Raw genomic sequence first — 16,278 nt, forward strand, 5'->3', positions numbered from 1 at the left:
AAGTATTCACTTATACATGTATATATATCATCACATATATTGATCTCTGGAAAGAGAGAATCTCCCTTGTGAGCTCCAGCTGCTACTGTCAGGCTACTGCTATTGTTATTCCTCAGGCCAGCTGGCAGCTCATGTGACTCATGGTTGCTTCAATAAAGATGAATTTCTTGCAAAAGGCCATCATTCCTCCTCTTTTTTGTGCCATGCATGAAGCTGCCTACATTGCTTGGGGGTTTACACCATGGGGGCACTCAGTAATTGTTTCAGTGCTGGGAAGAGAGACTCCCCAGGCAGCTTGTGCTTGCTGGTCCCAGCAGTGTGCTGGAGGGAGAGGATGGCCTTGGTCCTTTGGAGGAAAAGGAGCAGCTCACCCACCTCAGCCAGCTGATGGGCCAGCAGGCTGGCACCTCTCGGGGTGTAATGCAAGCAGGGGCAGGAAAAATGCTTAAGGACGTGTTTAAGCTGTAACTACCAGAGTGTTTATATGGAAGCAATGTCTGTGGTTTCGCTTTTTTAAGGAGTAGGTAGTCAGGTCTTGCCCACTGCTCTGCATTGGCTAGTTAACTGCTGATATTCTGTCATATCAAAAAACATCATGGACAAATTGGAAGAGTCAGTCATCAGTGTGGGTTACCTGCTCAAGTCTCATCAACGGGTACAAAAAATCTCTGTTAAAGCATCACCACCAGGACTGCTGAAGCTTTAGGTGCTCCACCTCCCCAGGTCAGTTTTTAATGTAAAGGCAAAGTTGTGGACAGGAGATGATGAAGGTATCTGCTTTTCTGCTCCTGAAAATTGCAGAGGGATGTCATTGCAGGGTGGCAGGAGCCCCTGCTGCTACACACAACACAATCTCTGGGAGAAGAGTGTGTCCAGCCTCTGGCCATCTGGTGAGCTTTATTCCCATTTCACTGGCTGCTGGAGCTCCCCTGCAAGGAGCAGCACCTTCAACACGGAGCTGACAGAGCCATGCCCAGTTGGACGCGCCCTTCTCCCAGAGTTTGTGTTGTGTGTAGCAGCAGGGATGTGATGGCAGCCTGCTGTGATTTTCAGAAGCAGAAAAGCAGATGCCTTCAGCTCCTTGAGTTTTAGAAGCCCATTACATAAATGTGCAGTGTTAACATTTTGTTCACAGTTGTAGAAGTGGCAGCGCTGAGGGATGGCTGGATGGAACCCACAGGGTGGGTGAGTGTTAAACAGTGTTTTTACACCTCTGCCAACAAAGTATCCCTGTCCTACAATGAATGTTTTTGCACTTACTAGTCCCTAATTTTCTGCTGTCTAGAGGCAAATTACAGCTCTTGTGTGACCAGGGCAAAACCCCAGGAACTTATTGATAAGTGATGCAAAGATTTACACAGTGTTGAGAAGAGTGAGAGAGAGATTTTGCTGGGAGAAGAGCATGGAGCTGAGCATTGGGGATGCAAGCCAGCAGCCAGACAAGGAAACACCTGCAGAGCAGTGAGCCTTCCTGAGGCTTGCTCTAGAGGAAGCTGTTTGTTATAAGCATGTCAACACTCACACTCTGCTAGGAAAGAAATCCTATTTATGTAGGCATATATGGGAGAAAAAAATTGGAATTTTCAGACCAAAGGTGCAAAGTTAAATATTTAGTTGTGAATTGGCTCCAGCTACTTGTCAATTAAGTTGCAGCAATTATCAGTTTTTTCCACTAAGATCATCTGGGCACTTGCAGTCTGCCTCTCTCTGAGCATGCATTAGCTTCTGCTCATGAATTACTTTTTCCCTTTTACTTTAGACGACCCCCCAGCTTTATCTGAGGCCACAAGAAGAGAGACTAGCATAAGGTCAGATTGCTGTGGCCTGTGTGGCCACCTTTTGTGCTGCTCTCCACCTTTCACTGCCCCTGCACTGCTCAGGCACTGCTCTGCCAACAGGGGCATTAAATTCCATGGACACCCTTCATGGGGCTCACCATATGCTCATGGCTGGACTGACCACAGCTTGCTTATGAGCCAGATGAGCTTTTCCAGCTTTTCCACTCACTCTGATGGCAGTGGATGATGCTTAGAGCACTTGTGGAAAGCACTGGTTAAAGAATACAGTAACTCTCTACAGAGATTTGGTCATGAGGAGAGTGAGAAACTTTCAGCCTCGTGGTGTGCTGCCTTGACTTCAAACCAGTTTGCTATTTCTTGCCCTTTTGACCATGTGTTTGAGAGTTCCTGCTGTCCTTGAAATACAACTTCCTCATGCAGCAGCCCCTTCACTATGCAGCTCGGATTGATGCCTGCAGCACGCTCCTAGAGAAGACACTGCTGAGAAAGTCCTTGCAAAGCCTTAGGAGCTGGCAAAGCTGGGTGGACCCTTGCAGTGCTGCAGTGTAAGCAAGCCAACTCCTGCCAAGGTAAAGCTGTGTTTATAAGCTGCAGACACACAAAATATTTTTGGAAGTAACAGTTGATAGACACGTGTTTTTCTAGCCAGGTGCAGAAGTATGTGTTTGGAAAAGCAGCTGGCTATAATTCTCCTCTAGAAATGCAGCCAAAGGGGGAAGATGCCCCACACAGATCTCAGCAGCACAGCTGAAAGCAGTTGAGGTCAGAAGCTGCTGTGAATACACAGATCACACACATCCTGCAACTTTCTCATGAAGTGTCATTGCAGCTCTCTCTGTTGGTAAAATGCAGCTGGGGAGAAAAAGTGATCTATTTCTTAACTCTGTAGTTCCTCTTCTTGGAGAAGGAGCAACTGGCAGCAAGAATCAAACCTGTCCACTTAGAGATTTAACAATGTGTGGGACAGAGGGAAGAACCTGGGGGTGAAGAGGGAGAGCTCTGGAGAAGTCTTGGAGGCTGTTTTGGAAAAACACAGGCTGTATGTGTTTTGCAGTTTTTGGCCAGAGCTATCAAACCCATAACTGACTGCAGGCCTGCTGGTGAACCCACTCCACTCCCCACCATGCCATCCCTCTCACCCCCAGCACAAAACTGCTGCCTTCATCACCTGGCATTTGGGGGTCCCTCAAACAGATTTATACCTGGAGGCAACCTGCATATCCACCCTTGTCAGGAGGGTCAAGGGGAAAAATCCACCTCTTTATCTGGAAGGGATATATGTGGTGGTTGTTCAGTTTGAAAGGAAGTGACACTCCTTGGGAGAAATATGTTCAGACAAATCTGGAGGTGCCCACCAACAGCTAAAGCCCTCCTGTCTTCCAGTTTCTATTCCCTTAGACTCCAGCAAGCAAAGAAGAAGGTCCCTCCCAGCATTTCTTGGAGGAAGATGCATATCCCTGCATTGCTCACCCTGGAGTCACTGGCAGTCAGCTAGCTGGGTTGTTTATATTATCCCAAACCAGAATCCCGTCTCCCATCAGCATCACTGAGTGCTGCTGTTTAACCCCAGTGTGCAGCAGATTGCTCACAGGCGCACTTGGTTTCTTTTTAGCCCTGTTACATCAGCAATGAACTATTCCAGTCTTTATTCACCTACTAATGAATTATACATTGATTATACAATAAGAGCTCTTTGCATTGAAGGGCTGCGCTCTGGCACCTCCCAAAGCACAGCTCAGCCCAGCTGTGACTCAGTCTTCTCTGATGCCCTGAGAAAAATGAATGTTCACTTTCTGGGCTCATGAGCTAAGAGGAGAGAGCTTCTGCTTGGATAGGAAGCCTGCCTGGGTTTTCACTCCCTCAGCTGGAGCTCCAGCAGGAGCTGATGCTGTCCTTCCCCTACCGCTTATATAACCTGACCTATCACCATAGATACATTGATATAAATATTTAAGGATGGCAGAGAGACAGGCCAGGCAGATGGGAACCATTTGTTGAGTTTATTAGAAACAGAAAGTTCAGGCTCAGCTACAGGTCTCTGCTTGCTGCATCCCTCTCCCCTGAGGCTGCAAGGCAAGAGCAACCTCCTGCACTGTCACAGAGCTTCGACTCAGCTTATAGAGATGGGCATGGGGATTTTCGGATAAGTAGGCACCATCCTCTCCTGCTGGGGCACAGAAAAGGTATTCTGAAAACGTCCCCTTAGATTTGGGGATTAGATTCCTCATGTTGTTTTTTCTCTATTCAAAATGAAGGTGCTGGCTGGCTCCCCAGGAGTGTAGACAGGTCTCTTCTGAGGGGACGGAGCTCCATAGGCCAGTACATGCAATGCACTTTGCCTTTGCTCAAGTCTCTTCCTTGAAAAACAGCATTGTGGGGTGTTGGCTGGCAAGGAAGTTACCCCTGGGTGCTCTGGGACTGCTAACCTCCCACAGAACAAATTTCTGAGTTTCTTATCATGCACCTCCAAAATGTCCTATTTAAAGATCTTTGATGCTGTTGCTGTTGTTTGGGGTTTTGTGGTTTGTTTTTTTTTATTTTACCACCAGAGGTAAATTGAAAATTCCAGCTATTTCTGCAGTATTTTGCAATAAAAATAAGAAGTGATGGTTAAAAGCTAACTAGGATCTCACTAGCAAAATGATGTGCATTTTTTTCCCCATGGTTTATCCATCAGTTTTGAGCTGGCTGAAGAGGGCAGGGGAATTGTCATGCAAGCCCAATGCATGCAGCCAGAGTATGACATCAGCAGCCATGCTGTGGATAAGGGATTCCCCTCTGCTCTGCCAGATCTCCTGGAGACCCTCAGTAGGTGTTTAGAGCCTGCCTGGATGGTCATCAGTTCATGTCCTGGTTGCCAGCTCCTCAGGCCCATGTAAGAGCAGGGGAGGATGTGTGTCTGTCCTCTCCCCTCATCCCCCTCCCTCACTTTTTATAAAACAAAAGGGGTTTTAAGGGGAAGCTGCTGGAAGGCAGGTGGGCATCTCTGTGGGATAATCAGGCAGAAAGCCCCAGGGGTTGTGTTTGCTGAGTCCTGCTGGTGAAGGATGTTCTGATAAACTGGGACTGGAGGCAGCATCTGCTCTAAAGGACCTGGTGAGTCATACCCAGAGGTGCCAAAACCCACAGGCATGACACTGGCTTTTATAAACAGGTTCGCAAAAAACCCCAACAACCCAAGCCAAACAGACAGAAAAAAACCACTGCAAGTGCCTCCTCTCTCAGCTGCTTCACTCTGCCTGCAAACCTAATTGCAGAAGAACATTCAAATAGCCTCTTGGGGATGGCTTATTTTTTTAATTTGGGGTTTGGGGAATTTTTTAAAAAACATTTTTAGAGTTTTTTTTTTTTTTCTTTCATAGATGAAAGGCCTGGGGGGAGGTAGGTAGCTTCCTCACAGCCCTGCCTGCAGCTGGCTGCTCTGTGAACGACTTCACGCCCTGAGCACTTGAACCAGCTTTTCCTCCTGAAGAGGGAAGTCATCAGCCCTATTCATAGCCCTCACACTCAATACTGGCATGTGACACCCAGACACAAACTGAATTTTTGCAAATTAGCTTTACTTATTTATAAAGAGCTAGTAAAGCCACTGAGAGCCTTGGAAAGATAGTTGTGGTACTTCATAGGCGGTACAGTGAGCAATGCAGTGTGAGAGATGAGTATGAAATATGAGAAATGAGTGTACAACACCTGAAATCACACATAGTCCTGGGAAACAGTGTCTGTTATCTTGTCACTGTTTTGGTGATGGCATTTTTCTTCCGGTACCTAAAGGCCAAAGTTTTCAAATATACCCAGCTGAGCTGCTTAAAGTAACAACAACAAGAAAAGACAAAGCTTGAAATACTTTTCCACTTCCAACTTTTGAAGAAGACTCTTGGCATGGCCAGTTTAAACCCAGTAGGCTTTAGGCTGTAACTGGGAGCTTCTTGATGGTGGGACTGTGCCCCTGCCACAGCTGTCCCTGAGCAACATATGCTCCAACAGAACCTTAAGGAAGCTTCCAGAAACAGAACTCTGTTGGCTCCAAACCAAATTGTTGCCTAATAGGACTTTTGGAGGATACAAAAATGTTTATTTCTTGTTTTCCACTTTCCTTCACTCCCCAACATAGGAGGAAAAAAGGGCAAAAAGCAAGAGAAGAAAAGCCACAGTGGGGGGGATAAAAACAACATTAAAAAAGCAATCCTAAGCTCCTGGAAGCAGTTTCAATGCCACTCTTGTGGCAGTGATTGCACTTGTCTCCAGTGCACAAAAGTTGATTTGAGAGTCATTTTCCCTCCTAGGTGGTGGGGCTGCTGCTGCTGAAGGCCCTGCTGCTGCTGGTTCCTTCCTGTCCCACTCACAGACTCTCCAAGCAGCATCTCTGAGAGTTGTTCTGGGAACAGCCTAAGTGCATGAGAGGCTTCTTTGTTCATATAATCTCCCGTTTTCAACTTCTCTTTTCTTTTCTTTTCTTTTCTTTTCTTTTCTTTTCTTTTCTTTTCTTTTCTTTTCTTTTCTTTTCTTTTCTTTTCTTTTCTTTTCTTTTCTTTTCTTTTCTTTTCTTCTTTTATCTTTTTTCTTTTTTTTTTTTTTTTTTTTCTGGGGTAGGGGTGTTTTACTATTTATAGCTGTAAAGGATGGAGGTGCAGAAAAGAAGACCTCACTGTGGGACACTGTGCTGGAGCAAGTGAGCAGCTCTGGGATCCTGCTGTTGTCATTTGGGCTGATGAGCAGGAGCCACACAGGATTACAGCTATTGCCGTGACCAGATGGGTCATGCTGATAATTCAGGACAGCAGTTACATGCATAAATAGCCTGGTGAACCTCCAGCTTTGTTGGTAAGTCTGGATGAGTGAATGTGGCTTAGAGACAAAGGGGTGATGAATCCATGGCAAGCCCACTATCAGGGACATACTCAGCATAAGTAATTAGGGAATGGAGCCAACTTCTATTCATTGCTGGTCCCTGCTGCCTTGTAGGGCATGGGCTGTTACTGAGGGACACAGAAAGTTTTGATGAACATCACAAAGCCCTGTATCAACTCATCCCTGAGGGCAATGGGATGATTTTGGAAGAAGCTGACTTGATTTCTACATACACATGCAGGAAATGTGTGATGGCCAACAGCTCATTCCCGACTATGGGATGCATGGCTGGGAAGACTCTGTCAGAGTGTGCAAATACTTGGCTGAGATGCTGCTCCCTGTAATCCTTCAGTGGAGGGAAGTGCCCAGGCTGGAAGAGGGCAGGTTTCCCCACACGACACTGTGGGTGGGTGCCAGGTTCATATTTAGCTCAGAGAGGTGCTGACCTTGGCTGGAGCTGCTCACTGATGCCTTTTCTAGGCATCCTCCTGTGCTCTGGTTGTGTCACTTACCAGCCTGCCCCTGGAGAAGTGAATGAGCTTCCTGGAAGCACAACATGGGGTGAGAGCTATTTATATTTCCAAGGATGAGCGAGTGGGCCGAAGTGGGTTTCAGCTGAAAGCTTGGGAAATTTCATCCTGCTTCTACTGGTAGCTTTGAGGGGGGAGGGTTTTAACTAAAATTTCCAAGCCTATTGATATGTGTCACCCTGTTTTTTTGGTTTTTTTTTTACTTTTTTTTGGGAAAAAAAGGAAAGGAGTTAGGGGAAAAGTGGGGAAGGAAAAGGAAAAAAAATAAATAAAAAAAGAAGAAAAAAGGGGGGAATCTCTTTGGTGGGCAACCCTGAAGTCCCTCTGATGCTCTTGTTACCCAGTAACCAAAGGAAAACATCCTGAGTGGTTCTACTGAACTTGATGCAATTGCTTGCAGTACCGAAGCCACAAACTTAAGACAAAATTGTTCAGCAGAACAGATTTAGAGGTAGAATAAGAAGAGGAAATAAGGAAACGCTTCTCTGAATTTCAGACTGATGGTTTTAATGCAAAAGACCTTTGGTCTTTTTTTTTGAGTGGGAGGGGGGATCCCCTCATGAATGCACCCTCAAACTTTCCTGTAGAGAAATACAAAACCTCCTGCAACCTATTCACAGAGGTTTCTCCTTGCACCCCAGGCTGCCTGGTGATATTGAGGAGGGGGCAGCAAGTTTTAAGGGACGGTGGTCAGGTTTGGGAGGCTCCTACAGCCCCCCAACACCTGCCCCCGTGGCTCCTACCTGTGTGTAGGAAATTTTGTTGTGAGCTGCCCCTGGAGGGCGAGAAGAAGGGGAAAACAAAGAAATAAGAGCACATATAAAAAGGGGGGAAAAAGAAAAATGGGGGGAAGAGATGAGAAAAAAAATGAGTGAAGATGAAAGAAGGGAAGGGAAGGGAAGGGAAGGGAAGGGAAGGGAAGGGAAGGGAAGGGAAGGGAAGGGAAGGGAAGGGAAGGGAAGGGAAGGGAAGGGAAGGAAGGAAGGAATAAGGAAGGGGGGAAGAAGGAAGGAAGGGAAGAAGTAAGGAGAAGGAAGAAGGGAAAATAAAAGGGGAAAATGAAAAAGGAGGGGAAAGCAAAAAGGAAAAGAGGAATTAGGAAAAAACAGAAATAGAAAAAGGGGAAAGAAAAGAGGAAAGAAAAGGAAAGAGAATGGGAAAAAAGGAAGAAGGAAGAAAACGAGGGAAAAAGGAGGAAACGGGGAAACAGTGGACGACCGCCGGTTTGGGAAGGCGAGGGGGGTGCCTGTGCCAGCCCCGCTCCTGGGGCGTGTCCGGGGCGTGTCCTGGGCGTGTCCCAGAGGCGTTTCCGGGGCGGGGCGCGGGGCGGGTTTTGTGCGCCCGCCGCCGCCCCGGTCAGCCAGGCAGCACAGATTTGGGAGAGCCGTCGCCATGGGAGTGGAAGGCTGCACCAAGTGCATCAAATACCTCCTTTTCGTCTTCAACTTCATCTTCTGGGTGAGCACAGGGGCGGCGGGAAGCGGGGCTGAGCCCGCCAGCCTTTAAATAAGGGGGCTGCAGTATGGCCCGTCTGCCTGCGCCTGGGTTTAGCCTCCTTCTTGCGCCCCAGCACTGAGACTTGCTGTCTCGGATGTGCCTTAGGGGCTGCTTATTTTTCTTGTCTTTTTTTTTTTTTTTTTTTGGAGGGCGGAGGGGCAGATCAACCTTTGCTTTTTTATTTTAATACATGCATATGTATGTAATTGTACATATATATTTCGTGTATATTTTAAAAATAGATATATAGTGGGGAAGGTAGAATCGTAGGATGGTTTGAGGTTGGAGAGGACCTTTAAGATGCTCGCGTCCAGCCGCTGCAGATGTTTATGGGCGCCTTTTGGGGCGGGGGCAGCGCCGGCGGTGCTCCCGCTGCCCCTCTTGCTGCGGGTCTGCGCTGGGGAAGGCGGCGCTCCCGGGAAGGAGGGAGGGAGAGATGCAGGGATGCTGCCAGGCAGAGAGAGGGAGGGAAGGGGAGGGGAGGTGCCGGCCGTGCCGCCCGCCGCAGAGGGGGCGTTCAGCCCACACGGGCGGTGTGGGGCTGGCCAGGGGCGTTCAGCAGGCACTGTCGGTGTGGGGCTGGCCTGGGGCACTCAGCACACACGGGCGGTGTGGGGCTGGCCAGGGGCGTTCAGCAGGCACTGTCGGTGTGGGGCTGGCCTGGGGCGCTCAGCAGGCACTGTCGGTGTGGGGCTGGCCTGGGGCACTCAGCAGGCACTGGCGGTGTGGGGCTGGCCTGGGGCGCTCAGCAGGCACTGTCGGTGTGGGGCTGGCCTGGGGCACTCAGCACACACGGGCGGTGTGGGGCTGGCCTGGGGCGCTCAGCAGGCACACACGGGCGGTGTGGGGCTGGCCTGGGGCACTCAGCACACACGGGCGGTGTGGGGCTGGCCTGGGGCGCTCAGCAGGCACACACGGGCGGTGTGGGGCTGGCCTGGGGCGCTCGGCAGAGCAGACACGGGCGGTGTGGGGCTGGCCTGGGGCGTTCAGCAGAGCAGACACGGGCGGTGTGGGGCTGGCCAGGGGCGTTCAGCAGAGCACTGGCGGTGTGGGGCTGGCCCCGCGCCCCCCGGCCCAGCCCGACCTGGCCCCGCGGCGGCCACCGCTGCCCCCGCCGCCCGAGAAGTTATTTTAGGATGCAAATTCTATCCAGGCTGGAGAGGCTGCCTTTCCTGAGAAAGTTTTTCTTGAAATAATCCATGCAGACATGCGGCTAATTTAGCAAAAGCCGGCCTATCCCGGTTTCCCTGCAAACCAGGTTCGTCCCGGTTAGAAACAGCCTCCGGCAGCGCGAGGTTGGCTGGCAGGAGTCCCTCTCCTGCTCCTGCGCTCGGGGGCAACGAGATATGCCCGAGCAGGCTGCTGGTTTCGTGTTTTAAATACTCTGCTTTCCATTCCACTGAATGCGTTTTTGTCTTGGAAGTGAGTCCAGCCCCACCCTGGCAGGCAAGGCACCGCTTGGATGCCCCTTGTCCAGTGCCCTGTGCCCCTTATCTGACATCCCGCTCTGTTGTCGAAGATTTGGGATTTATTTTTTTCTCAGTGCTTGCTTATAGTAGCGAATGTGTCAAGGGGGGCTGGAGAAGTGGGAAGGGGACCGATGGCTTCCAGAGCAAACCCTGCGTTGGCACCTGGAGTGGCAGTGCCTGGCTGGAGCCTCTGCCTGCGGATCCTCCCTGGGGTGCCCAGGGAACCTCTTTGGGGGTCCCCATCCCTGGGGGTGTAGGGCTTAACCAAGGGGGTGCTCACTTCCCGCCTGTTCGCCTTGTGTGTGGGTATAACCCTGGCCAAGGGGGAGGTGACAAGCTCTGATAACAGCGGTGTTAATTGATACCTGATGTGTTGCCAGCTGCGTGAATGAGAGATAATTCCGCGTTGGTTTTTTTTAACCTTTTCCTCCACCCTTAAAATGGCCGGATGGAGGCGGGTATGGTTGTCTGTGAAGTGTTGTTCCTTCCGAGTTACTGTGCTTATCCCAGTTTTTTTTCCTTGCCTTCTGGTCTCGATTTCCTGCCATTCTTGTCGAAGAAGCTGCCGGCTGTGCTTGCGAGGAAGGGTCTCCTGGGTGGCAGGAAGGATGCTGGGGGCTCTGCACAGCCTCCACTTCTCAGCAGGATCAGTTGCTCACCTCAAAGTCTTGCAAAAGAGCTGATCTTTTATAAATGGGCATTTTGCTTCCAAGAGGAATTGCCAATCTGTATAATTGCCCCGCTATGACCTCTGGTGCCTCACCCTACCCTTTTGGAGGGTGCTGCTCCCTGTGAGTGGGAATAGATGCTTCAGTTCCCCCCCAGGAGGGATGCCTGTGAGCTGGGAGCCACTGGCTCCCCCAGACAGCTCCCAGTGCTGGACTTGCTGGTCCCCTTGCACTGTCTCCCCTGCACACTGGGAGCCTGGACTTCATTGGAATTAACGATGCTTCCTGTGGGGCTAGCCAGCTGAAGGGTGGTTGAATACCAGATCTTGGAGTTTTCGTGCCCTTTTGCATTGCTCTTTAAACTAGTAGGTGAGGGGAATTTTAGGTTTACCACAAAGGCAGGTTAGCTGCCAACCTGGCACCCCCAGCTGGGGAGGGATTCTGTGGTTAACAGCAAACTGTGATGATCCCTTTTGCGGGGTGACATTCAAGGACAGAACTGGTGCTGCTGAGCACCCTTGCTGCAGGCTGGCTGTGTTGGGAAACCACCTCTAACCACAGGGAGGTGTGAGACAGGGCACCTGCAGCCCTTTAGTCCCGTCAGCTGGTTATTATGCAAGGGCCAGTGGGCTCTCCGTGCTTATTTGCTTATGATTTGCCTTGTGGGCAGCTGCTGCTTAGTGCTGTTGATGAAAACAAGCCAGAATCAGAGCCCAAAGTTTGGCAGGCACCATGCTGAGCAGCGCAGGAGCTTATTCTAGTGCCCAAGAGGAAGAAGGAAGCAATTCTCAGCTTTAGTTACTCTGATAACTTTTTTATATAGCCCTGCTATCCTGCTGGAGTGTAAATAAACTGACACCCCTCTGGCTTCCTCCCCCTGCCTTCCCCCGGCACCACAGGGGGAATTTCACAAAGCTGCTGTGTTGAAAAAGGAAAAGGTGACCCTGCTGTCAGCTCCTTCTTCATTGTACCTGAGATGTTTCAGTTTTATTTGATTTTTTGGGATTGCTTTTCCTTTGTGCATGCATTCTTGAGAAGAAGATGCCAAGATTGTGCTTGCTCCAAGGTGGCTCTCGAGGGAGCAGCAGCTGCTGCATGGACCACGTGTACAAAGGAGTGTCTGTCCCAGAAGAGAGGTCCCCACGTGTTTCACAGTGCACCCACCTCCTGGAGTGGTGGAGGAGGCCGTGGTCAGCACCTGCAGGCTTCACCTGGTTAGCAGAACACAGGGCTGGAGAAACAAAAGTTCTTCTGTGCTGCCAGGTTGTCCTGAAACCTTGGGTGGCTGATGGCAGGTGGGCACTGCCCTGTGAGAGGGAGCAGTAGCTGTTAGTGGGCAGTTTGGCTGGTGTGGTGGGCAGCCCGAGCAGGAGCTGCTTCTCCATCCATCCCATCCCTAGAACTGGGGTGACCGGACTTGGGCTGCTCTCCTGCATTTTCCAAGCCCGATAGCAGAGCTCAGTATGTGGGGCTGAGCTGACCACTGCTGCAAAGGGTCCCTGGGGAGGCTGAAGCTATTTTAAAATATAATTAAACATAACCAAGGAGGAATTGACTTGCTTGGAGAAGGATTGCTCGAGCTTATTAGCTAATACAGCCCATGGCAGCCTTCCAGGTCGAGAGCACCGCTGGCTGCCCTAGCAGAGAGGTGTCTAATTAAAAGGAAGGGCTTGCTCCTAATGCCATTTTCCAGGTACTGTCTAACTCTTCTGTGTGTTGAGGGGATGCTGTACAGCCTGGGTGCAAAGGGAAGGAAGGGCAAGAGCAGAGGGAAGGTGGAAGTGAGAGTCTGTCTCAACAGGGTGATTGAAAGGGAAGAGGTAGAGGAGCTGCGTATTTTCTTGTGCAACACCGGAAGATCTGTTAACTGTAGCCTGGAGTCTGCAAAGGCTGCTCAGAGACACTTGGTGTTGATGATGGGAGGTGACACTGTGGGGAGGTGGCTGCTCTCTGTGGCAGTTGTCCCATGGTAATGCTTTTGCTGGGTGACACATGACCCTCCCATTGTGGTGAGGAGAGTGGCTGTGTGCCACTGCTTTAAACGAGAATGGAAGATCTCGGGGTTTCTGTAGCTCTGAAGCACGGGTTTGAAATAACTGTGGACTAACAAAGCAGCTTGGATCTTGCTGTGGGTGCAGGCATGGGCCAAGCACTGCTCCAGTGCCACTGGTGGCAGTGCCTGGCTGCTTGGGCTGCTGGTCTCCCTGGGAATGCAGAGCTGTGAGCAGCAAGGACCTCGTGCTGGTCTAGCATCGTCTTCTACGGGTTTTCTTTGGAATCCTGGGACAGTGTACAGGGAAGCATATTTCTGTGTGTTTGACCCTGCAGCTGCTTAATACCTGTCTTTGAAGGGCAAGGGAGAGGTGTCCTTAGCAGGCACAGGACCTGCACTCAAGTTTTGTTGCTGGTGTCTCTCTGGGATGTTTTAGGGTGCTCTGTTAGGTGAACACAGCCCTTCCATCACCTACAAAACCTCTTCTGAAGTTTCTGTGTGCAGAAGGTTGCCCTATGGGGGTACCTGATTGCACTTAATGGGCTGGGCTGCCGCTGAAAGGAGGGAGCTGCTGGCTGGAATGGGGAATGCTCTGTTTCCTCACGTGTTTCTGCTATCAGCCGCTGTAATACTTATCTTCTGCAAGAGCATTAACAGTGAGAAACACTTTGATCCTGCGCTGTGGAAGTGCCTTTTGCTGTACTGTTAAGAAGGGAAAGCAGTTGTATCCCCATTGTAGTTAAATGCTTATGTACAGGGCCAAATTAATTTTAAAGCAGTATCTCAAATTGTTTTCCTCTCTGCTGAGGGCAGTTGGACCCTGGGAAGTGCTGCTTCTGTCTGCAGCAGGGATCAGGCTGGGGCAGGCTGGCAGCAGCCTGTGGGCACGGTGCTCCCCATCGTAGGACCCCGCTCCTGGATTTTGGTGCTGGATTCCCATTCTCCTGCCATCCATCAAGCTTTATTTGGCCTCTGGCATGCTGCTCCTCTGGGAGTGTTCCTCTGGAGCTTGTTTTGAAAAGCTCTGCAGTGTTGTAGGGCTGGTAACTATAGGCACCAGTGGAGAATTCCTCTCCGGCAGGCAGCTCTATTAATAGCCGCTGCTGGAAGGTGTGCTGCTGGGAGCGGGGCTGCAGGCTGCTCTCCTCCTGCCTGCAGGGCATGGTGCTCTTCCCAAATGCCTTGCCTGCAGTTCCTGGGCAGGCCTTGCCTGCAAAGTTTCAGCCTGACCTTTGGTGGCTGTGGAGCACCATGGCTGTGGAAGGCAGCAGAAAGCCCTTGCCTGTGCTGTCACAGAGCCCTATCTGCCGCTGCTGCCTGTGAATGCCTGTGCCAAGATAACCTTCTGGGTCGTGTGCCTCTCAGACTGCAGCTCTGTGTCTTGCTGAAGTCCCTTCCCCTGCTTCTACCCTCCCAAGGGGCTCCAAGGCATCCCACAGTCTACCATGCAGCCCAGCAGTGATCTCTTGCACATCTCGCCTTAAAATTTCGACTGACTCTTGGGTGTGAAGCCTTGACATGGCAACATGGAGATGGTCTCAGCATGGAACCCAAATTCCCAGGTTCCTGGGCCACCGTTCAGCTGTCAGCCCTTTGCTGCACCCCACGCCCTGTCAGCAGCTCCATGAGGTGCAGCTGATGCAGTAGGAAAGAAGTTAATCTTCTGCTTTTCAGGAGGGGAGGTGCAGGCTGTGGGAAGGTGTGGTGCTGCTTGGGCACATTCCATGTGTCCCTCTCTCTCCTGACTCAGTCCTCAGGCTGGTGGTGCAGGACCTGTAATGTGCCAGCAGGGATCTTGCAGGGGCTTGTACTGCCTTCCAAAGGTAGTTTCCATCAAGTTATGAGTCTCTATCTCCTTGCTTTTTCTCTACTCGTGCTGCTTCTCCTAGAGATCCACAAATTACCTGGGAGTAAAGCATTCAACCCCAAATTAGCAGTTTGTTCCTGGCCATATGAGGAGCTTCTTGCATATTTCAGCCTTGGCAAGGCACTTTATTTTCCTGCATCCTGGTTCCCCACATCTGAAAGGAGGGGCATTCATTGTCACTCCATCTCAGCTGCTTTGCAGGTAGTGTTGGAGAGGAGCCATGGGGAGCCCTGGTTGGCCTTCTCAGGTGGGTTCTGGGCGCTGCCCTCACAAAGGGCTCTGCTTCCAGGTGATTTAAGGGAAATTGCAAACCTCTGCGGCATGAGAACCTGTTAAAAATCTCCAGTCGTCTGCCTTAATCATAAACCAGCTAAAATTCATTAAGCTTTCTTGGCAGCATTGTGCTTCTTGTTGGTAACCGTGGTATTTCCCAGGCACCGTGGCGTGAGCTCTGCCAGCAGCGTTTTTCCAGCAAGGCGAGTGCCTCTCCCAGTCCTTGGGCTCTCACAGGTTGGGAAGCAGGACCTGGAGGCAGGGCCAGCCGTGGCTGTGGGAAGTGGCACTGCTAAAGTACGGCATCGTCAAACTGCTGGCACCTCCACAGGATGTCTGTCTGCTTAGCTTTGGCATGCCCAGCAAGCTGCCCCATAGCCAGAACTTCTTTCTTGTCCTCCTCCCTTCCAGGAAGTCTGTTTCACAGAAGGGTGGAGGGAAGGGAGCAGGAGGAAAAAGGCTGAGGGCAGCGGAAAGGAATGGGGAGGTGATGCACGTCCTGGCATATGTGAGTTTTAGGGAGCAACAGGTTAAAGTGGGGGAAACTCAGAAGTGGGGTACTCCACATTAAAAGGGGAATGGGGTTATTCCTTGCACCCCTAATTCCGAAGAATTTCTTGTGGATAGGAGTGACTGAGCTGTGAAAAATGGGCTTGTTCCCTTGCCCCACAGCTGGATCTGGAAATTTTAGGGTGAACAGCATGTGCATTGGTGAGGCTCAGTCCAGGAAGGAGCCTCACTATGTGCACCGTGGATTGGGCAGCAAACCAGGACAGCACACTGTTCTTTTATCAGGGTGTTTATCTGGTGATAACCTCCTGTCATGGGCTGCCATCCCATCACCCCCTGGGGACACAGCCGTGCCTCTTCCTGCCCCTAGGCAGCATTCCGTGGAGACTTTCTCCCTGCTGTGAGAACCAGGAGCAGCATTCCTGAAGAAGCAAGCCTTGGGCAGGGAGGATCCAGCTGGAAAAGTCTGGCTGTCTGTGGAAGAAGCAATAAATCTCTGGAAGCTGGAAAATAGCAGTAAAGCGGAAACGTCGGAGCCTGCAGCACCACCTCTGCTGTGCCGGGAAGCTGCTCAGGGCGGGAGCTCTGGGGCCAGCCCCAGCCTGGGCAGCACCACTGGTGTGAGTGCTGTGGGGCTGGCAGCAGAACAGCAGGCTGGGCAGCTCGGATTTTGGAAAGCAGGTCAAAGTCCGACACACGGCTGGCGTGGCTGAATTTGCAGCTTTTGGATTATTGCAGTCCCCAAAAATTTAAATGGAGAGCTGTGCTGGGCACTGACACCGTATTATGATCTGTGATGGCCCCAGCCTCTGCAACTCTGC

At 50.8% G+C, this 16,278-nt stretch overlaps 1 protein-coding gene across 2 annotated transcripts in view; it reads left to right on the plus strand.

The window, feature by feature from the left end:
- The first annotated feature begins 8,485 nt into the window (after positions 1-8,485).
- Positions 8,486-16,278, plus strand: part of CD81 (CD81 molecule) — a 31,816-nt gene continuing 24,023 nt past the window's right edge. For both annotated transcript variants that reach the window (XM_064714792.1, XM_064714791.1), the window contains exon 1: positions 8,486-8,638. In XM_064714792.1, the coding sequence (XP_064570862.1) occupies positions 8,573-8,638 (66 nt within the window). In that variant the 5' untranslated portion in view covers positions 8,486-8,572. The remainder of the gene's footprint in view (positions 8,639-16,278) is intronic.

This window comes from Zonotrichia leucophrys, chromosome 5, assembly GCF_028769735.1.
Source record: "Zonotrichia leucophrys gambelii isolate GWCS_2022_RI chromosome 5, RI_Zleu_2.0, whole genome shotgun sequence".
Lineage (NCBI taxonomy): Eukaryota > Metazoa > Chordata > Aves > Passeriformes > Passerellidae > Zonotrichia > Zonotrichia leucophrys.